Raw genomic sequence first — 16803 nt, 5'->3', positions numbered from 1 at the left:
TAATTTTCCTACAGCTTAAAACACTTTTTAGCAGCTGTTTAACATAAATGGCAGAACTCTTAAGGGAACCTGGGACAGAGCTGTGTCCAGTGGCCATCAGCAGTATCTCTCGTGATGATTATTTGAAAGTGTCACGTGTGCTGGCAGCTCTTCTCAGATGCGTGTTTCAGGGAGGTTTCACTGTCTCCGCGGCCGGGCACAGGGCGCCGGGCAGGTGGGTCGGTGCTGGCTGCGTGACGTCTGAATGTTGGTCTTAGGTTCCTCTCGAGCCCCCAGACCCCACTGTCCCTGATCGACCTCATCTGGGTCACACACTAGGATCGTGGAGGACTGGACCTGACCTGGTTTCCTCTGCCCCACGATCCTTTGGCTCTGGGAGAATTTATCACTGTAGATTTCCAAGTGAGTGAATGGACTGGACAGTTCATCGTAGGGTATAAACTTGTCCTGGCTGCTTCATCTGGACAAAGCCTGGTTCTCAACAGCTGTGACACCAGTGTGTCTATTCTGGGAACAGCGTTTATTCCCAATGAGAAAGTACTTGGCCGGGCAGTCCGTGTGAGGGATTTGTTATAACCTGTTACTAACCTACGAGAGCACAGACCTCTGAAGGGATGATGAGCGATGGTGGGTCTGTCACACAGAGTAGACAGCATTAAATATTTCAGCAAAACATATTAGTGCAGTTGTGAAATGCTCTCAATAAAATGATACACAGAAATGTGGATATAAAATTTAGCCTATAATATGATCTCAATATAATCAAACATTTGTGAAGAAAAATCGGTTACTGTTAGCAGTTCTTTGCTGTAGGATAATTTGATTTATTTGTCTTTCTATATTTCCCAATAATTCCACATCACTGTTCTCAGTAGGTGGGTTTCCCCTTGGTTAGGCATTTGGCAATGTTTGGTGACATTCTGTTTGTCACATCTTGGGGGAGATCACTGCTGGTACCTCATGGATAGAGGCCAGGGATGCTGGCAGACAGTCTGCTCAAATTGTCAGTAATGCTGGGGGGATGGGGTGGGGGGCTATGCTCTATGTTAGATATGTATCTTATTTAAAGTTAGGAAAAATAGGATATTAATACCAGAAGGAAAAGGCTTAAATGATAGGATACAGAAATCAATTTTTTTTTATGCAGACTACATTTAAAAAAAAACTATCAAATATTATTCACTTAAATACAAGAAACTGTAGAGATGCAGCATTCACTTCTGGTCGTCGCTGTAATTCATGGTCTGAGCTTCGGAACGTGAGCTTTGCCAGGTGGGAGCCTCGGGCTTGGCCTTCATCATCGGAACCTGAATTTCCCCAGTTGTGAGCTTTTCTGGAGTTTGTTTTCTTAATCCTCGGTTCGCTTATTTCTGGATCTAAATTGAAGCCTGAGCACAACCCATATTCAGTAAAGCTTTTGAGACAAAAGAAATTCGCCTGAATAAACACTTATGTGAAAATACTTTTATTACTCATCCTGGCAAAATTCCTAAGATTTAATGAGGTGAAACCATTTTCAGAAAAAAAGCAAAAAAAGGAAGAGGTCTAGTGATGTGAGAACACAGAGGGAAAAGAGCTGCCAGGCCGAGTGCTCTGCGGGTCGGGGGCGGGTCGGATGGCCGCTGCCGAGATGCCCTCGACACAACCCGAAACAGGTCGTGTCCACATTATGATTATAGATTTTCATCTGGCTTTGGGCCCAGAATAACCCAACACGATCGTGTCATTGTGAAGGGCATTAGTTACGCGTGGTCGAGATTCAGTTTTCCAGTGTGTTGATTTGTGCACAAGCCCGCTTAGTTCCCACTGTTCTGTGCGGATGGTGAGCCTTTCAAACACTCTGTCGTCTCCAAGGTGCTGTTTCCCCGTCACATCTTCAGCATCAGCTCCACAGCTGCACCAGCCTTTCTGAGCCCAAAGATGGTCACATGGGTGGGGTCACCGCTGTGATGTAAACTTACTGCATCTCTTTGGATGGTGGCCCTGGTGGCTGTGCTACGTCAGAAAGCCTGAGACAACAGCAAAAGTACCTGCCTTCTGGCCTTAACGACAGTCCTCAGTGCTGGCTTTTCTCTGCATCCAACAGTTGACATTTTGGGGAGGGTTGCAGTTGAGCATCACTTTCAGAAACATTACGAGGAGCCCATGACTCTTCCTAGAAAATCAGGGAAACTGCGGAACATGCTCAGTAGTCACGAGAACCCATCCAGAGCTGGTGCTGACCAGGGACACTCAGGGCGACCTCGGCCCTCGTGATGAGCAGCCTTGCTGGAGTACCTGTTCACGCCCCCAGTGGGCTGGCCTGTTCCGTTTTGTCATTAAGCCCCACACCACCCTCACCAGATAGGTGGCTGTCACTTTTCCAGCGTTAGTCACAACGCTCTGTGGTTCGGGCCGTTCCTCTGGAGTAACGCAGCTGAATGCGGTGAAGGCAGACTTGCAGTTCAAGGGCTCTGTCTCCCAGGCCCGGAGCACGTGCTCAGTCTGGCTGCTGTTTATCCTTTGGGGAAACTCAAACCCTCTCTGTGCTTGGAACAGATGACAGGGAGATGTCCTTTAAAAATAAAAGTTACTAAAAAAGTGAGTTAAATCCTCAGCTGAAGTTTAAGAATTTGCGTGGAGGTATTTCATTTGAAAACTTAGTTTCCCAAAACTTCCAGTGCGCTACAATTATTTTAAAAAGAGAAATTTAAAGAAGAGACCAAACAGTCAATGTTTGTTTAATTCTCCGGTGTTGTTACCCACCCTTAATCTCATCCTGGGCGATTCATGCAGAACCTGCCAGCGTGCTTGCCCTAAGATGCTCCTCCCTTGTTATGACCCCATCTCAACTTCAATGGGTGTCTTCTGTGGTTTTCCTTTCCTTCCTTCATTTGGAGTTGGAGAGGTGGGAGTGCAAAAGGTTATTCATCACAATAAGGAAAAGTTTTTTTTTTTTAACAATCTGAAATTGTTGAATAAATAAATTAGTGTGTTTCTTTCCATAATTAAAACGTGCTACCTTCCCCTCTTGGTAAGTGGAGGGTATCAGGAAAGAGGTTAGGAGAGGGACTCGGAGACCCTCTGCTTGGCCTTTTGGGTGCCTGATGTTTGGAGGTGTCCAGTGGACCAGCCTCGGTGGGTTTGGAGGATGGAGCTGGGGTCGCTTCATCACGGAGCATCACGTGATGTGCACCGTTTCTCAGAGCTTATTAATGTGAACAGTGAAATCTGTTCTGTTTGCATAAAAGGTGATCCGTTTGAGATGCCTTTACCAGGTGTTTATGGTGGTAAAAACTGAATAAAGTCGAGTCAGTGGATTCGGCTTTGCGCTTGTCGGTACCTGTGGCCCCACTTCTGTGTTGTACGTTCACATTTACTAAAATGCAGTCAGTCAGTGTGTTGTTATGATTCTTTCTCGAATCGAAGATTTAACCTTTAGGCAAGATTTAATTAGGCGTGCATCTTTTTCAAGCTTCCCAGTGCATTTTGATGAATTTGTCAGTGAATTACGTGTGGCTGATGTATATAAAATACATGTATATCATCTGGGCTTGTGCAGACGTCCCTGGTGTTCCCCCTGCTGCGGTAACTGGTTCATTTACTGTTGTCCTGGTGCAAAGTGTAATTGGAAACTGGTAGATACTTCAATAAGCCGATTAGCTTCGGGTAACTATTTGCATGTTATCCTGCACGTTGCAAGTACTGAATTGCAGTATTTCAGTGATGTGGCAGCCAAAACAGTTAAATTGTTGTAGTGAACAATGACTTGCAATGAGAATGAACACATTTCTTGAAAGACTCTTCTGTGACATGTAAACAGTGTGTTCCTGTTTGATAACTACTGTTTTTCTCTTGTTCCTTTTTTGTTTTTTATTTATTTATTTTTTATAATTTGCTGCTTGGCATTGTAGGAAGTGGAGGTTTGTATTCAGCTTCTGTATTTCATATTTTATCTTAGATTTTATATGAATCTCTACCTTTTAATTACTCACAATACACTCAAGTCATGTTATTTTTCTCTTTAGGATGATTATTTCCGCACTTGGAGTCCAGGAAAGACCTTTGAGCCAGGTAAGAACCTAATTATTTTAAAATAAATTGTTTTACATGTTTACAATTACTGTACTTAAAAACATGATGATTGTCTGGTTAGATTTTAAAATACTAAATAGGAGAGCTTAGATGAATGAAGAATTTCACACGGTAGTAACTTTCATTTCAGAATAATACAATTAGAAATAAATCAGTTATCGTGGCTGTGTCAAGCTGTCTCTCATTTCAGAGTCATGTCCTAGATTACTGACCTGCTGGGTCTTAGTGAGACCAGAAGAGAAGGTCTTGCAGGGGACGCTGCGTACACCGTTCATGGTTCTGGCACGCTCTCTTGAGACAAAGGCACAGGGCACGCACACACGGGGGCAGGAGCGCTGCCCTGGCTGCAGCGAGGATGGAGACGCCAGTCTCAGCACGATCATAATTACCTCAGTAACTAAACAGATCTGTTTACCAAACCGTACACTATTAGAGCCAGACCCTTCCTTCCAAAGTTTGAAACAAAAGACATTTCTGCTTTACATTGGCTACAGTCACCTCACAAAGGATGGTGCGCCATGAAGCACTATCATTTAAAAGTCGGAATGGTTTTTTAAAATGAGCCCTGATATCCAAACTTGTGACTTGATATTTGGGATGAATCCTGAACAGCCACCCTCTGAGTGAAAACCATCCTGGATGGGCCTGGACGGGGACTGCGGTCAACCAGATGTGAACCTTCAGTCACACCCTGTCCCCCCGTAACGTTACTTCCTTTGCTGTGTAACTCACGTGACTTCCCTGTTACCATCCAGTGCTAATTTGTGGTAGGTTGGGGAAAGGCACTGAGAGGCAGGCCAGCCTTGGCTCTGGCTCCACACCCTGCCCTCTGCAGAGCTTGTGCGCTCACAGATGGAAGGTTCCTGGCAGCCATGCATCCAGCACGGCTGTTGGTGTCATTTTTCGAGCTCCATGTCCTCATTTCCTGTCTTGTGTCCCATTTTGGTAATTCTTGCGTGATTTCAAACGTGTTGGTCTGTGATCAGTGATGTGACAATTGTGGTTGTTTTGGGCACCAGGGCCTGCACCCCTAGAAGACTGCGAACTTAGTAACTGTGTGTGTGCTGACCACTCCACCCACTGCTGTCCCCGTCTCTCCCTGTCCTCAGGCAGCAGGGAAACTAGGACAGTTAGTGACCCGCTGGTCTCCTCCGAGTGTCCAAGGGGAAGGACGGTCACATGTCTCTCTGCTCTAAATCGAGAGCTGGACGTGACTACGCTCAGCGAGGAAGGCACATCAAAAGCTGAGATGGGCCAAAAGCTGGGCCTCTTGGGCCAAACAGCCAAGTTGTGACGGCAAAGGAACGTTCTCGAAGGAAGTTAGACGTGTGGCTCCGGTGAACGCAGGAATGAGAAGAAAGCCAAACAGCCTTCTTGCTGATGCGGGGACGATTTAGGGGCTGGAGAGAAGACCCAGCCAGAAGCAGCACCCACTTCGGACGAAGCCTCGCCTGGAGTCAGGCCCCAGCTCTGCTCGGTCTGTGCCTTCCGGGAGGCGAGGAAGTTGCAGGGGGAAAGGCTGAAGCCGGCAGCAGTTGGTCCATGAGGTTTAAGGAGAGACGTCGTCTCCATGGCACCGCAGTGCAGGTGGGGCAGCAGGTGCTGATAGAGAAGCTGCAGCCGGTTCTCCAGAAGGTCCAGCTCAGGTCGTGCTCGAAGGGCCCGCTGAACACAGAACTTTCTTATGTGGATGAAACAGCCTCTGTTGGAAGAGATGCCGCTGGGGATTTTCAGAGCTGGAGGCAAGTCAGTGCCTGGCGTCAGAGCATCAAGACAGGCTGACTCTCTCACTAGGGGCCAACGCAGCGGGCGACTTGGAGTTGAACTCAGTGCTCAGTTGCCATCTGAACACCCTACGGCCCGTAGGTTTACGCTCAGCCTGCTCTGCCTGCGCTGTGTGCCTGGAACGGCAGGGCTGGATGGCAGCACATCTGTGTACAACACAGTTGCTGAATGTTTTAAACCCACTGTTGAGACCTACTACTCAGAAAAAAAAATTCCTTTCAAAGTATCACTGCTCCTGGTCACCCAGGAGCTCTGATGGAGACAGACAACGAGACCCACACTGTGTCCGTGCTCACACGGCACCCAGCCTGCAGCCCGTGGATCGAGGAGTCGTCCTGACTTTCACGTCTTACTGTGTAAGAAGCACATTTTGTGAGGCTGTAGCTGCCACAGACAGCGATGCCTCCGATGCATCTGGGCAAAGCCAACTGAAAACTTTCCAGCAAGGATCCACTGTTCTGGATGCTGCTCAGAACATTCATGATTCATGGAAAGAGGTCAAAATATCCACATTAACAGGAGTTTGGCAGAAGTTGACTCCAGCCCTCATGGTTGACTTTGAGGGGCTGAAGCCTTCAGTGGAGGAAGGAACTGCAGACGTGGTGGAAAATCAAGAGGACGAGAATTAGACATGCAGCCTGAAGATGGGACTGAATTGCTGCAAATTCACAATAAAACTCTAACAGGTGAGGAGCTGTTCTTACGGATGAGAAAGAGAGTGGCTCCTTGAGACGGACTCTACTCCTGGTGAAGACGCTGTGAAGGTGTCTGGAATGACAACAAAGGATTTAGAACATGACGCAGGCTTAGTTCGTAAAGCAGCAGCAGAGTTTGAGATGACTGACTCTAGTTTTGAAAGACGTTCTCCTGTGGGTAAAATGCTGTCAAGCACCATTGAGAGCTGCAGGGAAATCGTCCGCGAAAGGAAGAGTCAGTCGATGAGGCAGACTTCACTGTTGACTCCTTTGTAAAAATTTGCCACAGCCCCACCCCCCTCCCCAGCCTCCAGCAGCCACCACTGGATCAGTCAGCCATGGTCACCATCAAGGCAGGACCCTCCACCTGCAAAAGGCTTGATTGTCTGAAAGCCCAGAGGAGAGTTCTCGATTTTTTTAGCAAAGAAATGCTTTTTCATTTCATGTGCATTGTTTTTTAGACATAACACTATTATACAATTAATAGGCTATAGGATAGTGTAAACATAACTTTTGTACACTTCAAAATATTTTATACATAAAATATATTTTATATGTATATTCTCTAATTTTATATTTTATTTAAAAGTTTGCGTGACTCACTTTATTGCAACATTTGCTCTCTTGTGATCTGGAGCCAAACCCACAATGTCTCTGAAGTCTGCCTGTGATAACATGCAGACTGAGATATACTTGCAGGCTTTCTTTGGAACTGAATTTTTATGATAGAATCGTAAACCTTGAACAGTTGGCGTTGTCTGTGAGGTGGGTGTTAGCACTTAGAGCGTTGCAGGTGACGGATCCAGTTGCAAAAAGACGCTTCGTCTTTTCTAATTTGTGTGTGTGTGACTGTGCTGAACTGCAGTTTATCTCTTGCTAAAAAAAAAAGATTGTTCGAGGGAGGCTTCCAAGTCTTGACATACTGGTGAGACTGACTTATTTTAGTATTCAAAGGAGTTTTCAATGTAATGATGTGTCAAAAATACCATGTTTATCAAGCAGAGAATAGCTCATGGCATGATAATACCTAACGTGTGTGAGGTGGCCTGTATCCAGTCACTGTTCTAAGCGTTTGGTGTGTTAGTTCATTTAATCTTCACAGTCAGCCGGGGGGCGGGGGAGTGCGGCATCGCCCCTGGTCACAGCTCTGCAGTGGGGCAGAAGCAGCACGTGGGTCCAGGCAGTGTGACCCCCGCACCCCTTTCTGAGCCGCTACGTGGTACTGTCACTTGATGGTAGCGCTAAAATGAAATCATGGGGTGTAATTTTGTGAAGATTGTACTTTAAAAATAAGTATCTACTTGTGTGAATGTTAGAAATAGATAGAATGTTTGCTTTGTCTCTGTATTTAAAAGGAAATTTTATAGACTGTCAGACCCTGGGTTTTGACTGATCGAACATATAGTTGGTAAACATACATGGGAGAGTTTTGTTTAAAAAAAAAAGAAAAATGGGAAAATTTAGATTGAGATGCAAGTATTTCTTTTTTTTTTTTTTTTTTTTTTTTTTTTTTGGGTGTTGAGTCAAATTAACCAACCCATTTGTAGACCACAGTGAGGAGTGAGGCAAATGGAAAATCATCCCGTTCCTGTCTGGCTTGGAATGAAATAGTGTCGTCATTTGGATGGAATAGACTTGAAATAGGTTAATTTCTCACGTTTCTTGTTCTTTCTGATGACAGAATCATCCATGAACTATCATTTTCAGAATCTGATTGAGCAGCTGAACATAGAACAGAAGACTTTTATGAGTTTATAATGTTAATATGCTACGTTTTTCATTGGTTATGGACATCCACATCATTTCAGTATAAATTGATTTTACCTAGTATCTTTTTTGGGGGTCTTGTATGTTTCTGAAAAGAGCCAAGAAAAAGTTAGCTTAGCATGACATTTTTATGATGATATTTGGACCATTTTTACCATATTCATTTGAAATTATATTTTACTTCCATTTCTGTGATTCTCCACAAACTATAATGTTACTTAATACTTCATAAGGCTAATGGTGTGATTTTTCATCACAACACTTCTCTTCGCGTATGTGCACAAATACACCCACAGGTACACACACACAGATACGGTTACACATGCACACGTTCATTTGCACCTGCAAACTTATTTCTAGGTTAAAATCAACTGATTATCACATGTGGCTTATCTGCCTTCTGATTTTGCTATGACAAATTTTCCATCTCATGTGAGTTTCTATTAATCAGAACATTCCCACTTTTCAACCACTAAAATAGTAATTGTTTTGGAAAAATATAATGGTTTTAAAGGAATTAAAACAAAACTACTTTGGTGATGGTAAATTTGCTTTAAAGTTAGAGAAAGCATACTTACACCGTAAGTGAATTGCTTGGCGCTCTCTACTTAGAATTTTTGGAGGGGGAGGGTACAGCTTAGTGTTAGAGCAGGTGCTCAGCATGCATGAGGTCCTAGGTTCAATCCCCAGCACCTCCGTTAAATAAATAAATGAATAAAAACCTAATGACCTCCCCCAAGACAAAATTAATTAATTTAAAAAAGAATTTTCTGCGCCATTATTTCCGTTCATTACTTGACACAGCATAAATTGACTGAAAGTTTTACTGAGGACGGGGATCTTCTTGAACACGGCATAAAAGTTTTGTGTTTGCTGTGGGATGAACCCAGAGTGGTGGCATGGATAGATTTTGAGTGATTTAATAAATTCTTTGATAGATATGCCGAAGCTTTAAAAAAAAATTCACTTTTTTCCCTTTTCACTACGTTATTCCTGCCTTGTCTTTCGGTCACGGATTAATTTGGGTAACAGGTTGCCGGAATTTTTAGCCTTATTTCTTAAGAGGTGTTTAGAGAACCCATTTGTCCTTGAAGTGCTGGGTCTGTCAGGAGCACCTTTAAGGCAGAAATCATTTTCTCCTGCATTTGACATCTAGGAGCCCCGAGGAGCCCGAGCTAATGTACTGCTTCTCTGCTCTCACTCCCCAGACCAGCCTGGAGTGAGTGATAATCAGTCAGCTAGTCATGAGCGGAAATGAACCGATCCAGAGATTCAGGCAGATCAGCTCCACGTTGCTGGGGTGCTTCCCGCTGGTTCAGGTGTCGGGATGTGGAATTAGGGCGAGATGTTTCCGTCAGCACCGTGTGTCACAGCAGTTTCTGCTGGGCTTTCTTCCTGAATCTGGACCCTCGGATCCTGGCTGCTTACGCTGTGTCTCAATTCAGCACAGGTTCTTGCAGAGGCGGTGGCTGGGAACTGTTCTGGGACAGAAGTGTGTGCAGCCTGGTGTCTCCCGAGCCTTTCCTGCAGGGATCAGGGGCTGAGAGGACAGCTAGGCACATCTCCACTGTTTCTGTCTTTCTGGGAGCAGTTCTCAGAGTTTCCCGGATCCCTGTAATTTCTCTGCTCATTTGCAAAGCGTCTCCCACACCCCGACAGTCACAGCTCCATGTATCCCTGTGGCCAGTCTCTGGCTACAGAGGAGGAGCTGCTGAGACCCCCCACCTGGCGCTTTGGTCCCTCAGCGAGCAGAGCTGGGGTCTCACAGCCACCGTTACCTCTGAAACTGAGGAGATTTGGCATTTGAGCAAATGCACCCCAGAACTCAAGTGTCCCTTCCTGAAGGCATCCCTGTGTTCTCAAGGTGCAGTGCGTCTGGGAGACAGTGAAGGTCCTGCCTCCCTCCCCGGGGCCCTAACCTTCGTTCAGGAGCGCTGGTTTCGGCGTGTTCGCAGACGGTGTTGCTGGTGGTCTGGTCAGCAGGCGGGGCTGCCCAGCTCCCAGCAGAGCATGGTGGTCCCTGATGCCACTCTGTCCAAGGGCTGGGGCCTTGGGGCACTTTTCTAGTGGAAAAATGGTGTTCCTGGAATTGAAATTCAAAGATGCTTTCAGCCATTTAAAAATGTAAATTCTGAACTGGTATTTGGTCAACTCACAAGGATCAATTTCAGACTTGTACCACTTTGGACAAATACGTGCTCAGCGTTCAGGGGCTACTCGCCGTGTCACTTACGTCCTACTTCAGTTACATCACCGGTGCTGGCAGCCTTGGCTCATGGAAGCCCTCTGGAAATCCCGCAAAAACCTGTATTCAACCTGGAGACCGACAGGGCGTCTGTTCACTCCCTGTCAGAACATAGAGCAACTCAGAGCTTCTGGGTGAGAAACGCGTTTCCTCTTCCTGGCCAATCCTAATTTCTTTGTACAAGGATGGTATTCAATTTGTTTTACTCCAAAATCTATAAAATACAGGAATCAAGACATTTAGATCCTTTTGTTCTTTGTCAAAGAGTGCGGCTTCTCCATGGAATAAGAAAGACTGGAAAGGCCTGTGTTTTTAATTTATAAGGTGTGGTCAAGATTAACGACACTTCGTTTGGTCCCACAGGCGTGCGAGGAGGAAACTATGTTTATTCCTCGGCAGTGACTCTGTGTCACTAAACTGAATCAAGTTTATAGAGAAAGACGTTGATCTGATGCCCTTCAACGATAAATAAGAAGTGATATTTTTATCTCAGACCTTGTTACTCTAACAGGACTGTGAAGACTGAAAAAAAAAAAACAGTAGAGATATATAGGAAATGACATTCTAGCAGGAACTGCACTGGATGAAGGAGTGAGTTTCAGTCCTGCCTCGCGAGAGAATCAGCTAAGCGCGCGAAGTACAGCGGCCGGGCTTGGTCCCCGAACTTTTGATTCAGTTTTTTAGGGGCAGATTCTGGGCACTTCCTGCGTGTTTGTGTGTGTGTGTTTTATTTATTTTTTAATGTGATAAAATTGACTATTTTAACCATTTTGATCTGTACAGTCACATCGTCTGTTACAGCCCCGGTGTTTCTCCTCATCTGCCCCTGCGGGTGGGTTCCCCTCCTGCCAGGAGCTCAGGCAGTGGATTCGGAGCCCGAGTCAGGAGGGGAGTGACCTGAGTGGGGGTCTCATTGGACGTGCAGGGTGCTTGACAAACGCCCGAGGAGGCTGGACAGCGTTGCTGTGGACTCTGTGATCCAGCTGATGAAAACGAGCCACAGTGGATGTCTTTGCTTTCTCCTCTATTTTTAGAGTGACCAGGAGTCAACTCAGGGAGGAGCCAGCCAAGCAGCAGTGGTTTCAGATTCCTGACCCAGCGGTCTGTCCTGGAAACCGCATCGTTTAGGAGCCCGTGTTTTCACTGGGTCACCCCTTGGTAACGGTCCAGCCCTTTCAGGCAGTGAGGATGAAACAGAGGACCAGACCCAAACTCATCCAGGGAGGAACAAACATTCAAGGTGACCCCTGAGGCTAAAACTGAAAATCCTGGGGCAGTTTGAGTCTCTCAGGCCTCTGGTTGTTGACATAACAGGGTAACAGGACCACGTCCCTCTGCTCAGGATAATGTTTTTTTAATTTTTTTTTGCCGAAGTATAGTTGATTTACAGTGTTAGTTTCAGGTTTTCAGCAAAGTGATTCAGTTATGCATACACATACATATATTTTTTTTTCTTTTCAGTGTCTTTTCCATTATATGTTATTACAAGGAATCGAATATAGTTCCCTATGCTGTACAGTAGCTCCCTGTTGTTTATCTGTCTGATATATAGTAGTTAGTATCTGTTAATCCCAAACTCCTAATTTACCCTCCCCTGCCCTTTCTCCTCTGGTAGCTGTGGTTTGTTTTCCATGTCCCTGAGCCTGTTGTTAGTTTGTAAATAGAATTTGTATCATTTTTTTAGATTCCATATATAAGTGATATCATATGATATTTGTCTTTCTCTGTCTGACTTCACTCAATATGATAACCTAAAATGTCCATCCACAGATGACTGGATAAAGAAGATGTGGTGTGTGTGTACAGACAGACAGACAGACACACACACACACACACACACACACACACACACACACTGGAATACTACTCAGCCATAAAAAAGAATAAATTTGCAGCAACATTGATGGACCTAGAGATTATTACCTGATGTTTTTAAAATCAAAGAAATCTAGAAAGCCATACTGATTTTCATTAGAACATAGACTGATATAAACAACATGTGACTTTCTGACTGCTCAGTGTTAATTGCCTATTTCATGGTAAAGGACTGTACTTGGCAGAGAAGTTTGAAAAAAGGGATGAGGGAGGTCCTTCCATTTAAGAAGTTCTGTATTTCAAAGGACAACACTTTACCACAAGTCTCTTGTTTGAGAGTCCACTGAATAAAAGTAAAGGTCATCCCAAATAACAGTCAGCATAAATATTTTAAAGTGATTTTTTGTGTTTTCCCCTGTGCCTGGTTTACAGTAGGACTGAAAAGTATTTTCAGTTGAGCCCTGAGTCCGCACAGGACTGTACCGGGACTGAAGCAGAGAAACGAGGTCGGGGAGACATGGGCAAGCTTGAAGCAGGGGAAACCCCAGACTATGGGTTTTTCCACATAACTTAGAACAGAGTGAAAAGCAGATAATGATAAGGAAGCTGGATGATCAGAGCTCAGTGTCTGAGAGACACGCTGGTGTGTCATGAAGTTGCACAGAGCAACTCAGAGCCTGGGTGGTTTGTGCGTCTCGTCAGGAAAGTCCTCTCCTGTCAGTGTGTAACGGCGTCAGCAGGGAGGTTCTGATTTAACTTTTGGCAAGATATGTCAAATAGTCTTTCATAAAAATGTAAAATATGAAGATGGAAAACAGGATTATTTCACTGGGAGTTGCATTCAGCCGAAGCTCCAACATAACACTTGTCTATAGGATTTTATTTAAGCTGTGGTGGAGAACTCAGTTTGGGTCCTGGCTGATGAGGGACAAGGGTGTGGAGGTTACTGGGGTGGAGGCGGCTTCGCACGAGGTGCTACACTGAACTGCGTGGAGCTGCGGGAATCGGAGAGAAGTGGGCACGCGGGTCCGCAGGGATTACGGCCACCGTGTTCCCGTTCAAAGTCGAAACATCTGACTCTTGGGGAGGAGAGGAAGACTTGGCTGAACCAGGACAGGTCCGGTTCCTGAGCCAGGACACCGGGAAGGTCTGACTGCAGGGATCGTGGCCGGGAAAGGAGGCAGAGACCAACGACCAGACTAAGGGAGCTAGAGACCAGGTGTCAGGGTCGGAGAGCAGCCTGGGGCCACGCGGGACCCAGGGTTGGGGGCTGGTGGGAGGCTGTGTCGTCTCTCACGGGTTCATCTACTGTCCTCACGCCATACCTGCCCCTTCACATGTCACCCTTCTGTCCACAAGGGTCACACAAAGGTGTCAGGATAACCATATGGAAACAGTGAAAGCCAGAAAGCAGCCAAAAATCCAAAAACCAACAGAAAACATGCCTGCACGTCAGATCTGGGAGGGATTTGCCATCTATAGAAGCAGCAGCTTTTTTCTGTCCTAAGACTTCACCCAATGTGTTTTCCTTCCGTTTGGAGAAAATCTACATGTGAGGCTGACGGTGTCAGCTCTCTTGCTCACTAGTCACTAGTTTAGTTCTATTTTAAACTTCCCCTAAATAGGTTCCCATCAGGTTTAAACTAATTTTTGAAACCAGTAGATTTTATAAATGGATAGATGTTAATTTGGGAATGAATACATTACTCAAAATATACTTAAGTACAAATGTCTTTGTGGACAAAATAATTGCTTAATATATAAAGAGTCTCAAGATTTTAAAATTATGTAGAGATCAGTCATCTTTTTATTCAAGAACAATGAATTTTTTTCCCAGCCTTAAAGCCACATTCTTGTTAATTAGTTCAAAATATCCGCCCTTTCAGATAAAGTGAGCATGGCTTTCTGTGCAGATACGTAAGTGCCAGTCGTCTAGGGGCTAGACCACTGCTGGTTTAGGTGAATGGAAATTCTCGCCAGATGCAGATCTCAGAGGCTGTGTTTTATCTTCAGTAAAACGTTTGCTGTTGACAGTGCACATGTAAGAGCCGTGGTTTTAGCCACAGAGTGTGGCTGCAGCCCCGCGGAGCTGTCAGAACAGCACTGTCACCAGGCTATGTTGTGCTCTGCGTTTCCAGCCCTGTTTATAATTAGGTGATTACCTTGCCCTCAGTCTGTGCTTTCAAACCGTATCTCCATCTTTCTATTAAGCAGAAGACACTCAATTTCTCACACTAAGAAACACGGCTGTGCCTTTTTTTTTTCCCGTAAGTTTTATTTTCAGCAGTTTCTTTTTTGTTTTTAAATTTTTTAAGGTAAAGGTTGGGTATTTGGATTCAAATTTCGTCCCTAATTTCTCAGCTTATTGTCTTGTTCAAGAGTGATGTTTTAGACATGAAAATTAATATTGTTCTATATACATATAATAAATTATTTTGTCCCCTCGTTCTAGATTGGCTACACTTTTATTTAAGCGTTCTAGAATTCAAGAGAATTCAGAGGGTTTTCAGAATCTGGAAGTCTTTTAGTTCCAATATTCAGATTCTTTCTGAAAGTTTTCTAAGACATTTCAGAAAGAAGGTAGTGGCTACTTCTGTCACTGTTTGTTGTCTTGTGTGACATGTAATTTCTTTCGGATGGGAGGGAATTCTGAAGTCAGGAGTATGTGATAAACGTAGTAACTTATTACTGAACGAGATGCTTTGATTGTGATGACAGCTGATGGATTTGAAGTGCAGTTATCAAAAGAAGGAAAAGGATGGGCTGTAATTTTGTAGAGGAGAGTCTTCATGTAGTGAATTCAGATGGAGAATTAATTAGGACAGCTGAGTGCCATCAGCACCTCAGATAAATTCATGCAGATGCTCCTGGTACCATGGGGTGGAGGCGGCAGGAGGCCCAGCCTTGGGGGCTGTGCCTGTGGGCCCCCCTCCCCGACCTGGCCGGCTGTGTTCCCTGACTCAGCATCGTTTTCCCTTGTGTTTCAGGTCTGTCCCCTCAGAGCACTCCCACTTTACTACGTCAGCCGAGTGATGACCCCCCTCCCCCGTCACAGGGAGAGTGTGCGGGGGCGGTGAGGGTGTGAGCCGTGAGGAGACACTGAGTCACGAGGTCACGATGCCTGACAGCATGAGTCCCCACAGAAGTGCTTCCAAAGAACAAATGTACATTGTTTCTGTTTTCCCAAACACGATGTTACCTTGAACATTTATTTTAAAATATAAACCCTTAAAAATGCCCACAGGTAAATTACATTGGTTCTAGTCAAGGACCCCTTCTAGTTTTAAGAAGCCGTGTGTCAACGCTCGGCACTCCTGATTTCCTGCGATGAATCAGGAGTAACGCTTACTGTGATGGTGACGTCCTGATACTGTGACACTGTGACTAGCATCTCCTGCCAGTGGCTCTGAACTAAGTTAAATCTCGAGGGTGGCAGTGGGCAGCCCTGCTGAGTCTCTGCTAAGCTCCCGCAGTTAGGAAATAAAACCGTTATTCGTAATTGAAGAATTCAGATTTCTATGTAGTAGTTTTTCTCAGGAAACCAAAGAGGATGAATTCGAATCAGCCCAAAATAACACAGTCATCCGTCCTGATTGCTTCATTAGCATCTTAAGAGACCGTGACAACTGAGACATTTTGTGTGTTTTCCAGAACCTAATTAGAAATGCAACTTACAATTTTTAGAACTGGGTACGGAACACACTGTCCTCAGGTTGGGCTCTTTTCTTCGAAGCTTTTTGCTTGCTTGTTTGTTTCCCTATGATCGCTAAGAAGGTGGAGGCAATAAACCCACATGTGTTGGTAGAACGCACTGTTTCCTCTCTTGTAGAGGTTGGACGTTGTAGCCGTGAGCATGCCTGGTGTTTGTGTCCGGGCTCAGCAGGAGTTCCAGGCGTTGGCTGACCACGTAGTACCCACTGGGGTGGACGTATGGTGTTTTGTGTGGTCTTAGGAGTTGCACAGCCAATTACGTCATGTTACTGATGGAGAAGCCAGAGTTCAGTCCTGTGGTGACTGACGGTGTTTAACTTCTCACCCTGGTTCCATCCTCTTGATGGTGGGGCTGCTGCAAGCCCCAGGCTCCATCCTTTCTGTTCAGTGTAATGTTTTGTTTATGCAAAGTCACATAAACATCTTTTCAACCTGGTGTTCATTTAAAAAAATATTTCTTATTTTTAATGTCATAGCTCCCAGGTCACTTAAAGCACAAAATTTTAGAGTAAGTTAATTTTATACTTTAGAATTAGCCCAGTTTCTTCAATTTATGGGTGAAGACATTAGTAGAGAGCAGTTGGGGCATCATCGGGACCGGAGGTAAATATTTCATGAGACGAGCTGTTTCTGCCGTGTTGATAGGACTTCCCCTGTGATCCTGTTTTGGGAGGCCCTTTAGTTAGTGGTAACTGAATCACAGGTCTGTTT

The 16803-nt window shown here is 45.0% G+C and overlaps 1 protein-coding gene across 3 annotated transcripts in view; it reads left to right on the top strand.

Moving 5' to 3' along the window:
• SPOCK3 (SPARC (osteonectin), cwcv and kazal like domains proteoglycan 3) overlaps positions 1-16803 on the top strand; it is a 131482-nt gene that overhangs the window by 26648 nt on the left and 88031 nt on the right. For all 3 annotated transcript variants that reach the window (XM_074355541.1, XM_074355542.1, XM_074355540.1), the window contains one exon: positions 4008-4053. In XM_074355541.1, coding sequence (XP_074211642.1) covers positions 4008-4053 — 46 coding nt within the window. The remainder of the gene's footprint in view (positions 1-4007; positions 4054-16803) is intronic.

Source organism: Camelus bactrianus, chromosome 31, assembly GCF_048773025.1.
Source record: "Camelus bactrianus isolate YW-2024 breed Bactrian camel chromosome 31, ASM4877302v1, whole genome shotgun sequence".
Taxonomy (NCBI): Eukaryota; Metazoa; Chordata; class Mammalia; order Artiodactyla; family Camelidae; genus Camelus; species Camelus bactrianus.
Note: the sequence above shows the minus strand (reverse complement) of the source record. Positions and strands in the feature narration are given on the sequence as shown.